The sequence below is a fragment of the Hirundo rustica genome, chromosome 5, assembly GCF_015227805.2.
Source record: "Hirundo rustica isolate bHirRus1 chromosome 5, bHirRus1.pri.v3, whole genome shotgun sequence".
Taxonomy (NCBI): Eukaryota; Metazoa; Chordata; class Aves; order Passeriformes; family Hirundinidae; genus Hirundo; species Hirundo rustica.
This window is the reverse complement of record NC_053454.1, coordinates 43,317,197-43,334,617: the sequence shown is the minus strand read 5'-3', so window position 1 is coordinate 43,334,617 and position 17,421 is coordinate 43,317,197. Positions and strand designations below refer to the sequence as shown.

Genomic DNA, 17,421 nt, shown 5'->3' with positions numbered 1-17,421 from the left:
AGAACTGCAAGCTAGGAGTATACTAGACAGCATGCTCTTGAATCAAGAGACCTGTTTTGTTGGCAGATACATACTGCTCCTTTGTAGCCTCTATTAAATGAGCCACAAACAGTAATAAACTGCCTTAAACCTCAGCGAAGTATAATCAGACAGGTGGCTATGTTGGCACCTCTGTGGGAAAACAGCTGCTCACTCTTTAGAATCCGAGTGCTGAGCAGCACAGTCTACCTGTGACCCAAAACCAGGTTTGCATTCTAGTGTCAGGTTCAAAAGCTTTTTCCAAAGAAGTTTTGCAACCAAAGTCTCACTTCAGTAACTATAGCTATGGCCCAATGGATAATGCCAGTGCTAGATAATTTCTCCCTTTGTAATCAGCACATTCATGAGATATATTTGACTGCAAACTTTTGATTTAAACTCTTTGATTGTATTCTTTACAAATACTAGACATTTCACACTTGACATATCTACCACAATGTAGTTAAAGTCAAGTAATTACCTTAAAAAAGAATGTTTCTTCAAATGAAAATTATTAGAGAGCTTTCCCTTCACCTTTCTCCATTACTACTGTATAGTAATCCCTGTCTACATATGCAAAGCATGCTTCACTCCATATTTCCCATAACACCTATTATCCCTGCAAAGAGAAAAAAGTGGGCTGTAGTAGCGCAGTCTTGAGAAGACTGGAAAACAGCATAAAACCTGTCCATAATCAAGCAGGAGTGGCACACTACCCACCAACAGTGTTTATAGCTTCAGATGGATTCTAAGCATTTTAGCATGTCTAGTTGAAGTTTTAATTGCTCAGCACACCTTCTGTGTATGGTGCATTTCAGCTGAATGAGAGCTCATTAGGCCTGAATCCATCAGTGCAGAGAGGAGACTTCTAAAATAATCATGTGGCACCTGGCTATAGTGTCTTACCTCCAGAGTGACTGAAAATCTAATTCGCTCTCTAAAGACTTTATTACAGATTTAAGGGGACAGCTAAGACTTAAACAAGTAACTACAAGGTGGTTAGGACCAGGTGATTACTACAATGTGCTTGTATTATGTATAAAATAAAATACATGTAGTCTCAAACTGAGATGACAAAGATTAAAAGATAGAAAAAGGGACTGAACAGGATCCTAACAACAGTAAGAGCAAATATGAAACATCTCACTCTCTTTTGCTTGCATTTAATCTATTCCTTTTTTTTTCCTGTTTTGGCAGGCTTTCAGTAACACTTCCTCAATCATAAAGCATTACTTTTTATTGTGTTTGTAGGAATGAAACTATTTTGGTTTTCTTACACAGGAAGCATAAGCTTACTTTTCAGATGGTCATTAGAGTTTCTAGCAGTAGGATCAAAACTTATGAATAACTGAGCAAATATTAATTTCTTTCATAAATAATTTGACATTATCAATAGTAAATAAACAGTAAGATATATTTTAAACACATCCATTTAATGATTTATTCACATTTCCAATTAATTCATTCAGCCAGATTAATTACTGCTGTTAGTTGGTGGTGGTTCTAATTGAACATAAGGTAGTTACATCTCAAAGTACAGTGATCTTACCTACTGTCTTTGATTGGAGATTTTCGTTGATTAATTGACTAAAAATGGCTTCTGAAGCCAACATGCCACTTTTCATTGCAGTATGTGTTCCTTTGATCTTGGGAACATTCAGGAGTCCAGGACTGCAACCAATTAATAATCCACCTGGGAAGGTGAGTTTGGGTATTGACTGAAGAGAAAACAGAAAGAAAGATGGTTGTTTTATTCTTGTTTGTTAAAGTGAAAATAACATTCTGGAAATTAAACTGGCATAAAGCTTGAGTGTCCTTTCCATTTTCAGACTTGGCATATGCACTCTCTAAACATACACTAGTTATGCCATTTACTCATGGAATTTGAGTATAGTATGTATATAGGAACAGAGACACTTTACTTGTGCTGAGTATGAAAGTGACAACCTTTTCCTTACATCATCTCTCCAGCAGCCTTATCTGCAGCAAAACTCCAGTAGTGTCATCCACCGATATGGTTTTCCCTCCTTCAACCTCAAGGGAATTCTTTAAAATAAAGAACCCAAACCCCCATTTCTTTTCCTGATTTCCATACAGTAAGTTGCACTTGTCTCATGCCACCTCACAGTGCTTTTTTCCACTAATCTTTTTCTGTGAAACTGCCTAATGCTAACATGCCTTCAAAAATGCAGACTGCAGAACTTGAGCAGAAAGCTCTGATCAAAGCCCAAGTCACAAATTGCTGAAGGGAAGTTTGGAACATACCCTTCCTCCAAAAGTCTTTAGTACTGAGCAGCACATCTTAATCTAGCATCCTGCTTTCATTAAAACTGTCTGAAAGAATTCATTTTGCAGTAACCTAAATACTAAACAAGTCATAGAATTTCATGAAAAATGTCCAAAAAATATTTCCCTTGGAATTTAAGATAACCCAAACCAAAAGTTTTGTTTCCTCGGCTTGTTCAATTGTTACCTCTTTGCTAGTCACCCAGGACTGCTTCCTTTTGTACAGTCATATAGCAATCAATAAAAAAAAGTTATATTACACAGCATTTCCTCTGTGTTTTGTGCAATTTGTTTAATCAGAGACATAGGGTTTTGGTTCATAGGAAAAGTAATTCAGGCTGAAAACACAACTACATTTACTTTTTTGGGATAAGAAGTTTGAAGTTCAGCTACGTCACACTATTTCAAAGGAATTAAGTATGTAGGATGTTCTCTCTTTCCACAGAAAACAGCCATTCTGTGTTATCTATTAGGATTCAATGGTGCAGCACTGACATAAGCATAGAAGGACTTCTTGACTGACTCTCTGAATTGCATAGAAAGATGGTGATCAAGTACTCTTCTTCTGCAGCCACTGTTTCACATAATATGAACACAGTGACCCAAAATACTGCTAAAGAATAAATGAGATTAAAGATGAGTCATATAACACACAAAAGGCAGCACATACTGCAGCTTTGGTAGTAACTCATTATTAGTACTATGGCACTTGGTGCCTGCTTTCACAGCGAGTTGAAGAAACACATCATACCCCTGAGACACAGACACTGTTTTAGAGAAGGGGAAACACCTGCTCCTTGCAGAGTCTTTTGTGCCAGCAGACAAGAAACCTCATGCTCTTCCTCCCCTTAGCTCAGATCAAGGCTTAAAATCTGCTAAGTGAGTCTAATATTTGACACTTAAATGGGTTGTCAGTATAAAGGTTTTTCCCCTGATACAGCATACACTGCTCAACAACTGCAACACCTTTTTTTCCACAAAACTCTTATAACTTTCAAGAGTTTTTGATAAAATAGAGACAAAATAGAGGGTGCATGGTGCATTTAAATGCCCTGCTTTTCAATTTTAATAAATGTAAGAAATAGTAGCTACAGAGATTAAGTTACTAAACTCTGATCCTTCCTTCCACATGCATTAAAAACCACATGCACTCTCTCTCCCCCTTCACTCTGTGCTAAAGACTGAAGATCAAGGTCATAAGGTTATCTATAACAAAAAAGCTGAGGTTGATGGTAACTTTATACACCTATTTGATGCAATTCTGTTACCAAAAATCAAAAACTGGAGCTACAGAATGACTTACATAAGAAAATATTCCTGGACTACAGTGATACAAATGAGTCAGACTGCTACAGCTATTAATCAAAGCAACACATGCAAAAGAAGAGCTAATCTTAAAACCCTTCCTAAGTGAATCATCAATAAAGCTTTTTTTTACTGAAGCCATGTATTAAAAAAAGTTTTTTAAAAAGAGTGACTTCATGATCACATAGACAAAACTATCTACAGGAAATAATAATAATAAAAAAAATTTAAAAAAAAATTTAAAAAAAAACCACCACAAAACCACCAACAAAACAAAACATACTTTTATATTAGGAGCAATGCAAAGTAAGGAACATATTGGTTTAAATCCAGCAAAGACCTCCAAAGATGAGGCAGAGACGTGCAAGATCTGTAGTTCTACTGCGTAACTTAGCACAATGCCTGTAAGTGACTTTAAAAACAGTGTGTTCTTTCAGCTATAGGTTTTGAGTAGAGGGAGGGTGCAACTAAAGTCACAATCTGGCTACTTCACCAAAGCCAGACATTCAATGACTATGTGTGGTTTTTGAAATAAGCCAGTGACACAGCTATGTTACAATGTGATATGACATATTTCCACTGCAGAGTGGACAAAATCATGCTCAGACTTATTAAGTGTACAGCATGGGTGTAATCAAGAAGTTGCTTCCTGAACCCACATGACTCACTGCCAGGAATGCAACTGGGGTCAAAGCCTAACTCCACATGACTGTGACAAGAGTGAGGCTGTGATGAAATTTCACTTGTATTGCAAAAACTGCGTGAAGCCACATTTATACTAAGGAGAGGTTCAAAAAGGAAAGGCAAAATAGTCAGAGGGCACAGTGACATGGGCCCACACACAGGCTGCAGATGATGAACACTCGGGCTAGTTTTAAGGTCCAAACTGAGAAGAGCATCTGGAAGATGGATCTGGGAGTATAGAACACTGCCATGCCCTGTGTTTCAAGATGAGAAACTAACAGGTTGAAAGTACTTTAAAACTGTTAAATGTAAACTACAGATCATTTTTTTGCAAGCTTTTCCAGCCCTTTTAAGGGACCTAAAGTCTTGATGAATACATATTCAAAATTTTTCCTTTTACACTACTTAAGTTAACAAAATTAACAAAGTATTCCACCTCCCAGGAAAGCAGAAATTCAAAGCTGTGCGTGAAAGAAACTCAAGGTACTTGTATTTGAAGAGGTAAAGATGTACCTGCCAAACTACAATACAATTTCAGCACCTTTAGTGACTTAAGGCTCAAGCACTGAAAAGGAGCTTTTTTTGCGGGGATAAACAAGTAATTTGGAAGACCCCACAGGAACAGATCAGTGGTACTACCCTGTCTTCCCCAAGATTCCAGGCAAAGCAGAAGATTGTCTGTGGCATCTTTGCTGCTGAACATACTTGACGGCCATATAAATTCCACTTTACTGGCTGATCATGGCTTGGACAAACACCCTGCTGGGTAAAAAAACTCTCTGATGTCTGGGCTCAGAGACTGTTGGTGAATGAAGTTACATCCAGTTGGCAGCCAGTCACCAGTGGGGTTCCCCAGGGCTCAGTACTGGGGCCAGACCTGATAAATACCTTTATCAATGACCTGGACAAGGGGATTGAGCACACCCTCAGTCAGTTTGCAGGCAGCACAAAGCTGGGTGGGAATGCTGATCTGGATAAGATGGATCTATGCACTGAGACCAATTACACAGACATCCAGTAAGGAAAAGTACTGTGTCCTGTCCTTGAATTACAACAGCCCCATACAGTGCCTTCGGCTTGGGGCAGAGTGACTGGAAAACTGCCTAGCAAAAAGGACATGGGGAGTCCTGCCAGCTGAACATGAGCCAGTGTGTGCCCAGGTGGCCAAGAAGGCCAATGGCATCCTAGCTTGGATCACAAATAGTGTGGCCAACAGGACCAGGCCAGTGATTATTCCCCCAGAGTCGGCACTGGTGATGCTTTATCTTGAATCCTTTGTCCAGTTTTGGGCCCCTCACAAGACACTGAAGTGCTGGAGTGCATCCAGAGAAGGGCAACGGAGTTCACGAAGGCCCTGGAGCTCAAGTCTTATGAGGAACAGCTGAAGGAGCTGGGGCTGTTTAGCCTGGAGCAAAGGAGGCTCAGAGGGGAACCTTACTGCTCTCTATAACTACCTGAAAAGGAGGGTGCACTGACGTGAGGGTCAGTCTCTTCTCCCAAGTAACAAGTGATAGGAGGAGGGGAAAGGAGCTCAAGTTGTGCCAGAGGAGGTTTAGATTGGATATCAGGAAAAATATCTTCACCAAAGGGCTGACAAGCACTTGCACAAGCTGCCCAGGGAAGTGGTTGAGTAAGACACATGCATGTGGCACTTAGGGACATGGTTTAATGGTGGATTTGGCAGTAGTGGACTAGTTATTGGACTCAATGATGTAAATGGTCTTTTCCAATCTAAATGCTTCTATGATTCAGTATTTCATTTAGAAAGCAAGTGAAAATGTCAGAAGATTTTCAGTATGACAGAGCCTAAGTCTAGCAAATCTCAGCAGCCAGTACTCAGCAAGACAAGAAGGTTTTTCTGTCCAGCAAAACATTTGGTACAGCATGCAATCCAAATCTACAGCACTAAATACATGGCTATAGAGAACTCAAAGATAAAAACTTCATGAAAAAGATTACCTGGATACCACCTTCATTTAATGCTCTGGCACCGTAAGCAATCCTTGTTCCACCTTCCAAAGTAGGCTGTACACTAGGATGGTGCTTCCACCTCTGAAATTCCCTAAATGGATTCAAATAGGGATTTTGATAATCTAAACCAACCTTAAGAAAAGAAAAAATGCACATTAATAAAAATAAGGCATGAAATGTCAACAAAAATATTAAATTAAAACAATTGCAAATTACCACATCAAGTCTTTAAATCTATTTTATACTAAAGCAACCTTAGGATCTACTTAAACTACTGGCAAAAATATATCCTATTAATGGTACAGCAAAAGCAAATACAAAAATCTGCTGCTACAAGTCTGCTCTCATCCCCACCTGAAAGATGGAAAATATTTAATTGCATTGTAACCTCCTTTCAGCTGTCTTTGGTATAAAAAGGATTAAATTAAGTATGATTTAATGGGTGGGATAAGCAGCAAAACTTGTTTTAAATTTGTATTTCACACCTCCACCCTAAAAAAATAGGTAAACAATTATTTTTTGATTGTTATATCCCTATGCTGTCATATTTTAAACAGTTCTTCAAATTGTTTAGAAGTCAATTATAATTTGCAGTTAGGTGAGCCATTGTAATAAAGCACAGGAGAGCAATGATGAAAGCAGAAAATGGGGTAAAAAAGATTGCCAGTGGGCTGGATGCCCAGGATTGTTATGCATTTGAGAATTTGCCCAAATATATCCCCTGCATTTCCCACCTGTAAGATACAAAAATAATCCTCTTGCCAAATTTTTCTCTTTTGAGAAAGGGATTATTTCTGGTTCCTGTGAGCTTTATTGGAGATAAGTAACAAAATATATCATGAGTCAGCAGGAATCAAGACTTTGATATCTGTGGGAGCTCACTGCTTTTAGAGCACGGCTTCCATCTGCGTTGCTGACAAGACAAAATTAATGCACAAGTTTCAAAATAAAGGTAAAATAACCCTACCACAAGAATCATCTCAGACTGAAATAGGTATAAAGTTCAAAGACAAGAAAGTGATTGTGTGTTCACGCAGAAGTTGATTTTTCCTCTCTGGAGAGAACATGAACACTACTGGTTAATTACCATCCTCTATGAGAATCAGAGCTCTCAGCCCTTCTAAAATCAAACAGAACTTGAATATCTACTGCATGTACTTATTAATTCCAATACTGGAAATCTGTACAGGACAAGTACATGTGTCTGAGAAAGATAACAAGTTTTTTTTCAATGCTTCTAACAAAACAGTTAGACAAAAATAAGAGTTTTTCCACACAGTCTGTAATCCCTCTGATATCTAGTAGACAGAAGTGTCAGCTCAGTCCCACGCTGCTGAAAGTCCAACTTGTATGCTTGACTCTTACAACATCTGTGTTAAAGCACGTGCACAGGGTAAATAATGGATTTTTCATTTTGAACTGTAGGCGATAGAGAATATTTCCAATCCTTGCTCCTCGCATCACCTGGCTGACAGAATGACACCAGACTATCTCTAGTGACCTCACTGCTTCTGATAGAGTGGCAATGAGCAGGAAGAAACCGCCTGCCCAATTTGGAAAAGCAGCTGCTAAAGAGGCCAACGCCAACATGGGTGAAGACTACCAAAAACAAAGTGAAGAGCTCAGAAATTACAGTGACATTGCTTGTAGCACTGCAGTGCTTCCACTTTGGACACTTCTCTCTAAAAGTGGCGTTACACACAAGGTTGACACATGAATTAGGAAATGGAACTGTACAAAGTGCATGTGATTTAGATTTCCTAACTTACAAGAATTTTTTGAGCACAGTTTTGATTAGTCATTTGGTTTTGCTGTTACCAAAATTTGCTTGGTTTGCAAAGAAATTATTCGTAAGTTTACTAGTTGGCCTCAATAAAAGACACTGGATTAAAGACAGATTAATATGACAAATTAGCCTTCCTTAATATGGGCATAAGCACACTTAAGATTGAGAAAGGACTAAATTTGGTCTGTTCCTATTCTTGTATTTACATTTTCTCCTTAAAACAGAGCAAAGAAATAAAATGAAGATCAAACAACATGCAAGAATGAAAAAACTAACTTCACTTACCACAAATCCAAGAGCAACTAAAGGCTCACGCTCATTTAAGTGATAAAGAAAGGATCCTCCATATGTATGCCTGTCTAAAGGCCAGCCTACAGTATGTTCCACTCTTCCTGGTTTCCATTTCTTTTCATCAATAGTCCATAACTGAAATGAAGATGACCAAAAAATTACTTCAGATTGCAAAGTAATGGCCTTTCAATAATATATTAAAAGACACACACAATTACATATAGGGGGGAGACTTAATTTACTCCTATGAGCAATGCAAAAATTCCTACAGCAAAATACCAACTGTTCAGTATAGTTTTTTGGATTACCATTTAGGATTTTTCCAATACCTCTCTTTCTTTAAATGTTGTGTATCAAAAAATGTGACTGAGACTCCAGTACTACACCCAAAATTTTCATTCAACCACAAGATTCCCAATATTAGTGACTTTGACAGATACTTCTGCCATGGAATGCTCATGTTGACTTTTTTCTTTGAAAGCATTATTTTTTCATACGATTCTATGAATATCTTTTTGAGTCTTTCAAGGTCAGGACAAAGCAATATTCCTGAAACTAATATAAATATTTTCTGTCAAACAAATCGTCGTGTCTCTGCTGTCTCCTAGACGCTTCCAGTGCTCCACTGACCCATGGTGAACTCAGAGAAGCATTTCCATGTTTTCAGAAGTGAGTCCATTTTCTGCTCATTTCACAAAACATCTTTGCACCATGGAGGTACGTGCCAGGCACAGTCTATTAACAGGAGGGCAGTTCAGCACCATAAGGTCAGCTCAAGCATGGAGGGCACATCTAACCATAATGTTCCAGTTTAGATTAAAGAGCACCTTTTTGAGCAGGACTTCTGATTCCTCCCACTTAATGTGCTTTGATCCACATCAAACAGCAGCTATGGAAGGCATGAACTGGATTCCTTCAATGTGAAACTAAAAGACAGGGTCCTAAAAGTCCATCTAAAGCATTCCAGTCATGAAAGGGCACTCAGTCCATGAGACTAGATCACAGTTAGTCCAAAGTAAAAATAAACCTGAGGCGTGCATAGTAGGAATATCAGCTCATCAGCAGCAACTACTTCAGATCCACTCCTACTGGACTGCACCATTTGCTAAACCAGTCTCATCTGGAAGCAAGGGAACTCTAGAGAAAACCCTTCTTTAATGACAATTTCAGTATTAGACACAGTAACTAAGATTATGTTATATTTACAGAGTGGTTATTCTCTAGAGAAGTGTAAACTCATCATTTAACAAGTATTTTGTAGCTGCAAGCGCATACTAAAGTAATAAAAAATATGTTATGGCCAAAACTCTGAACATATTCTAAAATAATACAGCTCTTTTTCATGAGTGATATTTCCTGAGTATATAATATTTTAAAAAGGAAACCTCATTCCTATCCCAATTTTATATGCCCAATGGAGTTGGTTTTTTTTTTTTTTTTTTTTTTAAACAAAGGCTCACCTGGAAGGTTCTTCAGAGATCACGACTCGTCATCTGAAACAGCTCTCCTCTCTTTCATTAACATACAAGCCCATAGAAAGTATTTTCTTCCTTCCTCATGCACTAAACTCCCCCAGAATTAGGCAGCACAAATCCCTCTCTCATTTAGTACAAGTACAGAAAACAGATTTCACAAACAACTGCAATTTGAAAATGTTAAGAGAGCACATTCACAGATACCTCTAGTTATAACAGATACAAGAGAAGCAGCAGCTGAAATGGAACAGTCATGATATTCAGGGAGCATCTGCTCTGGTCAGCTTGAGAACAGCAAAGATTCTGAAGTCTGAAAGTGTAACTCAAATTCTCTAATTCTTATGTCTTACACAAATTAGCTAGAAAGCAAACAGAATCTACCTTAGAGTCTTACGGTATTTTCTTTAATTGTTAAAATTATGCAAGTTGATACCTCTTTCAATCCAATGCCATAGCTCTGGGGTTGACAATTCTCCCTTAGGTTGTATTTTTTGTACAGCTGTTTGGCTAGATGTCCATGACAACCTTCAGCAAAGACTGTGACTTTTGCATGGAGTTCCAAGCCTCTTTCAAAGGTAGCCTGCAAAAGTACATCATTTTAGTACATTTCAACAGCAGTTAGGTCTGCGCCACACCAAACTCACAGCAAGAAAATGGAGAGTAATAAAGTGATTTTACACTACTTGGTAACACAGCTCAGAACCTACAAACCATTGCAAATTATGGTTCCAGTTCAGTTGTCTTTTCCACCTAACCAAGATGCACCCCTGGCAAGTCTTGGAAGGGGATTCCAGTAAAGCAGCCCCACAGTGAATTGCTATTCATCACTGAAAAAGAGAATCTTTCCAGATCAGAGGGTACTTATATCAAATCTGCTCATTCACAAGGTGCAATGGAACTCTGACAGACAAAGAATATTTACCTGTAACCTCACACTTTAATTTTTGCTCATGCAGTCACATTACAACAAAACATTGTGTGTACCCAAAGACATACCACAGAGTAGACAGAACTACCATATCTGAAAAACCTGAATCACCCCTGCTCCCAAAAGGACCCACTGCTTCAGAATAATGGTGTTACTCCAATCTGGCATGTTAAAACATACAAGAAAATTAGCCTAAATAAAATATAACTATAAAAAAATTATCACTAAAAATTCCAGTAATGAGATTGAGAACCAGGTAAGGGGAATTGGCATACTGCTGTATGAGTACATCATCTGCATCTGTAAGCCTAATGGACAAGAACATAGATTACGTTTACAATTTTTTAATAACAAAAAAAAGCTTGATTTCAGTCAGAAAGTTCAATGTTGAAAAAAGACAAGGAAAACTGTCTTGGATGAAGTTCTCCAGCAGTACCAATTAAACTATCTCAAGGTAAGCTAGCATAGGTTCAAAAGAAGCTTACTGCTTTGGTTTTGAATTGTCTCTCAGGTGCAATCTGCTGGTAACTTACAAATGAAAATGTTCCCTCTAGTTTAGAATTATACTTTAACAGGAGTCACTGGATTTTGCAAAATTTTTTGTACTCTTTGAATTTCTGATTGTCAATCTGAACGTGAATTAATTTTACAAAATACTAAACAAGAGTTACCTCTTGAATATATTATAGTGTCCACTTTGAAGTAGCTTTATAGAAAACAAATGAACTACAACTCCACATTGTAAATATTAGAAATTCATTCATTTGAAACATTTCAGTAATGTGACGGAGTTGTATTTCATAGCTAACAACCTTCTCCAGTATCTATACAAGAATCAATGTGGAACTTTCTACAATGTAGTTTACCACTGTCATTTTTATTTGGTTGGTGCTGACTGCAAGGTGAAATCTATTCATTAACCACAGTCTATTTGATTAGGCTCTGTATAAACACATTGAAGATATTTTTGCCTTGGAGGTTACACAAACCACACCTATCTACCTGAGCCTTTATGAACTGGAGGTAGGACCAGCTGACCTAACTGACAGCTAAAATACTTGAGTGATAGTGCAGTAAAAAACCTGCAGTAGAAGCATACTCATTATGTACCTTAAAGAGGTTAAGAGACACATTCTCCCAGAACAAATAGGAAAAAAAAGAATCTATGTTTTGCAGATGTTAAGAAATGCACCTAAAATTGTTCCTTCCCGTCTTAACCCAATGAAGCTTCATTACAGCAGAAGCTGCACACGTTACTTGTGCCACCTTCTGGACAAAGCATGCATTGGAAAACGAGAGTGTGTCTGTCCCCTACAGCAGATACACAATACTACACTGGAAAAATACATTACGTTGGCTATAGTCTCTCGAAATAAGAAAGAGCCATTTCTTCTCACTCCCTGCCTTGAATGGGGAAAAACAGCCCACACTTTATGTGAAACTCTTTGAAACTCTAGGAAACTAGAAACTTCATAAAAAAGAAAGTAAATGTTAAGAAAAAAACTTGTACTCCTAATTTATGTAGTCAAGTAATTCTGTGTGAAAGTTGTTCCAAGTAACTCTGAGGTGCCACATTCTCCCAACATATTATACAGGGAAACAGCACGCTGAGGGCAGGTTCTGGATTCCACTGAAGAAACAAAAATCCAAGTCTGACACTTAGGGCTGGATGCACAAACTTGACCAACCAGCATAAAGGTATAAAGACTCCGTGTGTACCTTGCCCCAACAAGGTAGACAGACTGTCAGCCAGTGCAACTGCAGTTGTAAATATCAAGGAAACCAAACCAGCCACATGTTGCTAGTTACCAGATGGACTAAAGCTTTCTACTTCACCTTTGGACTTTTTATCCAGGAGTTCCTGGAGCTCTTTCCCTTGTTTCCAGATCTCACATATGCCAAAACACCCTTACATAATCTTCCTCAAGACAACTTTTCTGAAAAGTTTTTTTCTACTTATCTCAAAAGAATTTTACAATGTTCTGAGACCAGAACTTTCACAGGTAATCAATCCAATTAAATAGAGAGGGAGGACAGGTACTGAATTTTACAACTTTTCTTATGCTGCAGCAAGACTACTGATGGCACTAGAAGCAGATGTATCACAATTTCCATAATTAGACCCCTAGCAATGCGGAAGATAGGTACTTACTTTGGGTGCTCCATCCTTCTGAATGCCTACATCATTAGTTGCTATCCCTTTCACGCTACCATCTTCATGAAAAAGTACCTTTGGAAATATTTAAACAAAAAACATTGTAATGAAACTGTAGTTCGAACCTATTCACTAAAAGTTCTAGAGCAGAACTTCTAAGCACTATGATTTTAATGGTCAAACATGAAGATTATATATTTATTCACATACTGTATTATCCACTTGCACTTTGCTGGATCAGAGCCAGGGAATTTAGACAGAGAAACACAGTTTTCACAATACATATCAGTTAAAAGGAATGTTGCATGTGTACAAATGATCATTGACTGCGCTGAAGGGGGTTCCAAAGCCACTTTTCATAAACACACACTGATGTCATCAGTACCTCAGCTGCTGCATAGCCTGGATATATCTCAACACCCAAAGCTTCTGCTTGTTCACCTAGCCAACTCACAAGGTGGCCCAGACGTACTATGTAATTCCCATGGTTAACCATCGGAAGGCCTAGGCAAAAAAAAAGACACACACACATATAAAACATCAGACACTAATCAAAATAACCAAAGCTGAATACAGCACATGTCACATCTACAGCTACTATCTTCAAGGTAATCTCATGTATTATCAGAGCCATGACCTACGCAGAGCGTATCACTGTAACCTGTCATATTCCACATACACTCGCTGCTACGTGCAATCAAACTTGTTTTGATTCATGGACGAGTTCAAAAAGACACAGAGGAAGCTGACTCTCCTCTCCTTCACTAAACTTTACCTGGAAGAATTGGCACTGGAATTCTAGATGTTTCTGTTAAAATTCCGAACTTGTCTTCAGTTACAGGAGTATTAAGTGGAGCCTACAAAAATTAAATAGAAGTAGAGAGTTGTTTTCTTAGCCAATTAAACAGAAACAACAAAATCAAACAATCAAACTGGCAGTCAAGTACAGGTTTAGTATAGCACTTCTATAGGAAGGTATCACAAGACAGAAGATAAAGTACTTTATGAGGCAGTCATCAGGCAAGAATCAACACAGCTACTGAGGTTAAAAAAAAAAAAATGGCTTTGCAAATAACATCCATTGTACACAGGCTTGTACCACATCACTATTCTAGACTTTCTTAAAGAAGGCATCTCAACTTGTAGATTATCACCATAAGGCAAACCAAAGAGTTGATGGTTGACTTCTTGCAGCCCTCAGGTGATAGTGGGCAGCTGGCTGCAAGTCAGATGGCTGTTCTGGGACCACTTTCTCAAAATCACCTTAAACCTTTTTTACACCACAGTGTCTGCACAGAAGTCAGTGTCAGTCTGTGCCATCTCCCTGAAGCGCTACTGTACAGATCCAGCAAGTCTGTCATTGGTAAGGATCAAACATCTCCCTGCTTGTACACAGGGACTGGATTTTGCACAAAGGTAGCAACTGCAGAGTACCTCAGGCTGCACCAGACATATTGTGTATATGCAGTAGGACTACTACAGAGAAGAGCAAAGGCCACAGCATATCTGCATAGACAGAAAACTTTTAGCATTGTTAAACTACAGGAAACAGACTAAAAAGAAGGTACCCATTTTTGTCTTGTTCCATCAATGCATTTTAAAATGGTACTAATCACGAATGGTACCAGGTACTAACTCCTACCATAATGAGTCAGACATGAAGTTCATTACCACCTAGTAATGAACTTCAGTGTTTACATGCTCATACATACCCCTCGCTCTTTCCAGTCTGGAAAGAGTTCTTCTAAGGCCCTTGGCTCCAGACAAGCACCAGACAACGTATGTGCACCAATCTGAGAAGCCTTTTCCACCAGACAAACACGTACTTCTTTGCTGTGCTCAGCAGCCAACTGCTTGAGTCGAATGGCTGCAGAAAGGCCTGCAGGGCCTGCTCCAACAACGACAACATCAGCTTCCTCTGCAAATCTTTCCATGTTTACCCCTTCAATGGAAAAAAAAAAATGATAATAACATAAACCAATCTCCAATTCCTTCCAACCTCTCTCTCACTAAACCTAAACCCTCAGGGTAAGAACAACTGAAAAAACCAAGCAGATACATACTGAGCAGAACTAAATCTTGTTGTGATAATCACTAAACCAAATGCTGCTTATATTTTTTTTTTACAAAAACAAGCATAACGTTTCTTCTGATACTATTTTATAGCAGTAAAGACACTCATTGTGAGATGGCAAGGAAAAATGTCATTTGGAATATTAGCACTGTATTTAAGCACAGAGAATTTCCATAAAGAGGAAAAAACAGCAACACATTTAGTGTCTTTAAAACTCAGCAATGACAACAATAATAATAAAAATAAAGCAGATTTTAAAGAATGCAATGTTTTTACCTTCCCATCGTTTGTCTTTGTCTCGGGGATGAATTGTGTAATGTGTAGTTATGCGAGGCACAGAGGCAGTAGAGGCACATCGTGAGACACACAGTGATAGAAGGCAATCTTTCTTTGTCAATTTTAGGGCATGAATGCACTGACGTGCTGCAAAAACCAGAAACAACTTTGTCAAATCAGTAGTTTTCCAAATTTTTCAACATTTCAGAGATGCAAGTAGCACAACAAATATGACAGCTTCCCCCCTCCCCCTCCCCCAAAGGCTACCAGGTGATACAAAGATGAGGAACAATAAACAGATTTTTAAATTTTCAAGTTAGGAGGATGCTGTGTAATTTTTTATCAAAGAAAAAAAAAAAAAAAAAGTTTCCCTGTTAAGCATCCTTTACTCAGTAAACAGGCCAACCATGTACAGCTGACACAGGATAATATGCATATATACAGGTGAAACACAGAGTAAGTTCTGATTAAATTCTTAACGTAAAAAGGTTTATTTCAGACTACATTAAAAGTGACCAAACAGCTGTAGAAACAAGACATGCAAAGTTTAGCTCTGACATCTCAACACAGCTTGGACACACCTTGGATTACTAATATAAGACAGTTCATCTAAAGTACATGTAAAAGCACAGACTTGAACCCCAGTGTGCTTAGCCAAAGCTAGGAACAGCAGATACAGGTAACTGTTACCTTTGCTGCAGATACAGTAATTGTTGTGAGAACAAATTAGAATTTCTGTGTAAGCAAATGGACAAAAAATTAAAGGTTCAAATTATCAAACCAGGACTCTTTTTAGAGGGCTATTACATATCATCATTTTCCTCTTTTAGAAACAAATAATAAATGTGTGTGATTTGTATTAAAAAACCCTAGCATCATTAGTATGAAAACTAGTTATAGTTAAAAGGCCTGTGAACTAGTGTGCCTTGACTAGTACTATTCCTTCCTTAAAGAATTCTCTGTATTCAGGGACGAAGAATGATCCCATATTTAAAGTGGAGTATTTTGGCAAACCTACGTAAGTAAAACCACCACCGTGCTTTGACTGAAATGTTTAGTTGAGAATGGCAATTGGCAAGACCAGCACAAGCATCCTGTGTCATAACCCTGCCTGGTGACAGGACAAAGGTCTCTATATGCATGGTAGCGGGTATTATTCATGCTGGCTCCTTAACAGGAATTCTGCATCCAATCAATATAACACGAAAGCTATTATTATACCACCTCATTTTTCTTAGTTATCTTTTACTTGCAACCAGGCAGCATCTGAGAACAAGTATTCTTTACAGTTGATAACAACTACATCTATACATATATACTATAAAGCTTTAACTTAGCTTTCAGGATTTTTTTATTTGACCATAACTGATGGTATTAAGACTCAAGCAACATATTAAAAAAATTCAATTACTTTGCACGTATGCAAAAGAAGTGAAACTCTGCTCTGAACACGTCTGATAATAACAGAGGTGGGTGCAATCGCCGGACGGGCAGACTCTTCCCCAGCGTGCGCACAGTGCCTGGGCCAAGACGCTTTTGGAGAGCTCACGGACTCGGAAAGCGATGGGAAACGCCTGCAAGGACCGGGCAATCCCCAAGGAGAAACTCTGCGGCAGCTCTTTAGCTGCCGGGATGCTGTCTCCACAACTACTTCCCAAGTAAGGGCACTAGTTCCACGGCTTTATTTCAGCCTTTAAAGCAGGTGACACCTAGCGTCGCTCACAAATCCCTCCCATCTTTTTACGCACCCCGCCGCAGGTGAATGACCCACGGCACTACCACAGAGCTGCGGCGCGGGCAGCGCTCCCGCACGGCGCTGTCCTCCCGCCTCAGGGCGCACAGAGGCTGCGGGCAAGGGGAGACACGGGGTCCCTTCCCGCCGGCCCCGCTCCGGCCCCGCGTCCGCCCGGACACCGGCGCGACCCAGCCGCGACCTTTGCTCTGCCTCGGCGCCGCGCCAGCCGCCGGCCCCACCCGCCGCGCCGAGCGGCCGCCCCAGCCCAGCCCGGCCCGGGCCGGGCCTCGGCCCCGGGCCCTCCAGCCGGCCCCGGCGCGTTACCTAGGCCGGCGGACGGGCAGCGGTAGAACGGCATCGCAGCGGCCCCCGTGCACCCTCCGCTTCCCGCGACCGCCCTGCGCGCACCCAGCCGGCCTCGGCCCCGCCGCGCCTGC

The 17,421-nt window shown here is 39.4% G+C and overlaps 1 protein-coding gene across 1 annotated transcript in view; it reads right to left on the bottom strand.

Annotated features, from left to right (window-relative positions):
• ETFDH (electron transfer flavoprotein dehydrogenase) overlaps positions 1–17,421 on the bottom strand; it is a 20,340-nt gene extending 2,919 nt beyond the window's left edge. The window contains exons 1-10 of the mRNA XM_040064655.1: positions 17,309–17,421; positions 15,250–15,396; positions 14,612–14,841; positions 13,675–13,756; positions 13,285–13,403; positions 12,897–12,974; positions 10,250–10,396; positions 8,336–8,476; positions 6,253–6,396; positions 1,568–1,736 (exon numbers count right to left, since the gene is read on the bottom strand). Of these exons, the coding sequence (XP_039920589.1) occupies positions 1,568–1,736; positions 6,253–6,396; positions 8,336–8,476; positions 10,250–10,396; positions 12,897–12,974; positions 13,285–13,403; positions 13,675–13,756; positions 14,612–14,841; positions 15,250–15,396; positions 17,309–17,342 (1,291 nt within the window). The 5' untranslated portion in view covers positions 17,343–17,421. The remainder of the gene's footprint in view (positions 1–1,567; positions 1,737–6,252; positions 6,397–8,335; positions 8,477–10,249; positions 10,397–12,896; positions 12,975–13,284; positions 13,404–13,674; positions 13,757–14,611; positions 14,842–15,249; positions 15,397–17,308) is intronic.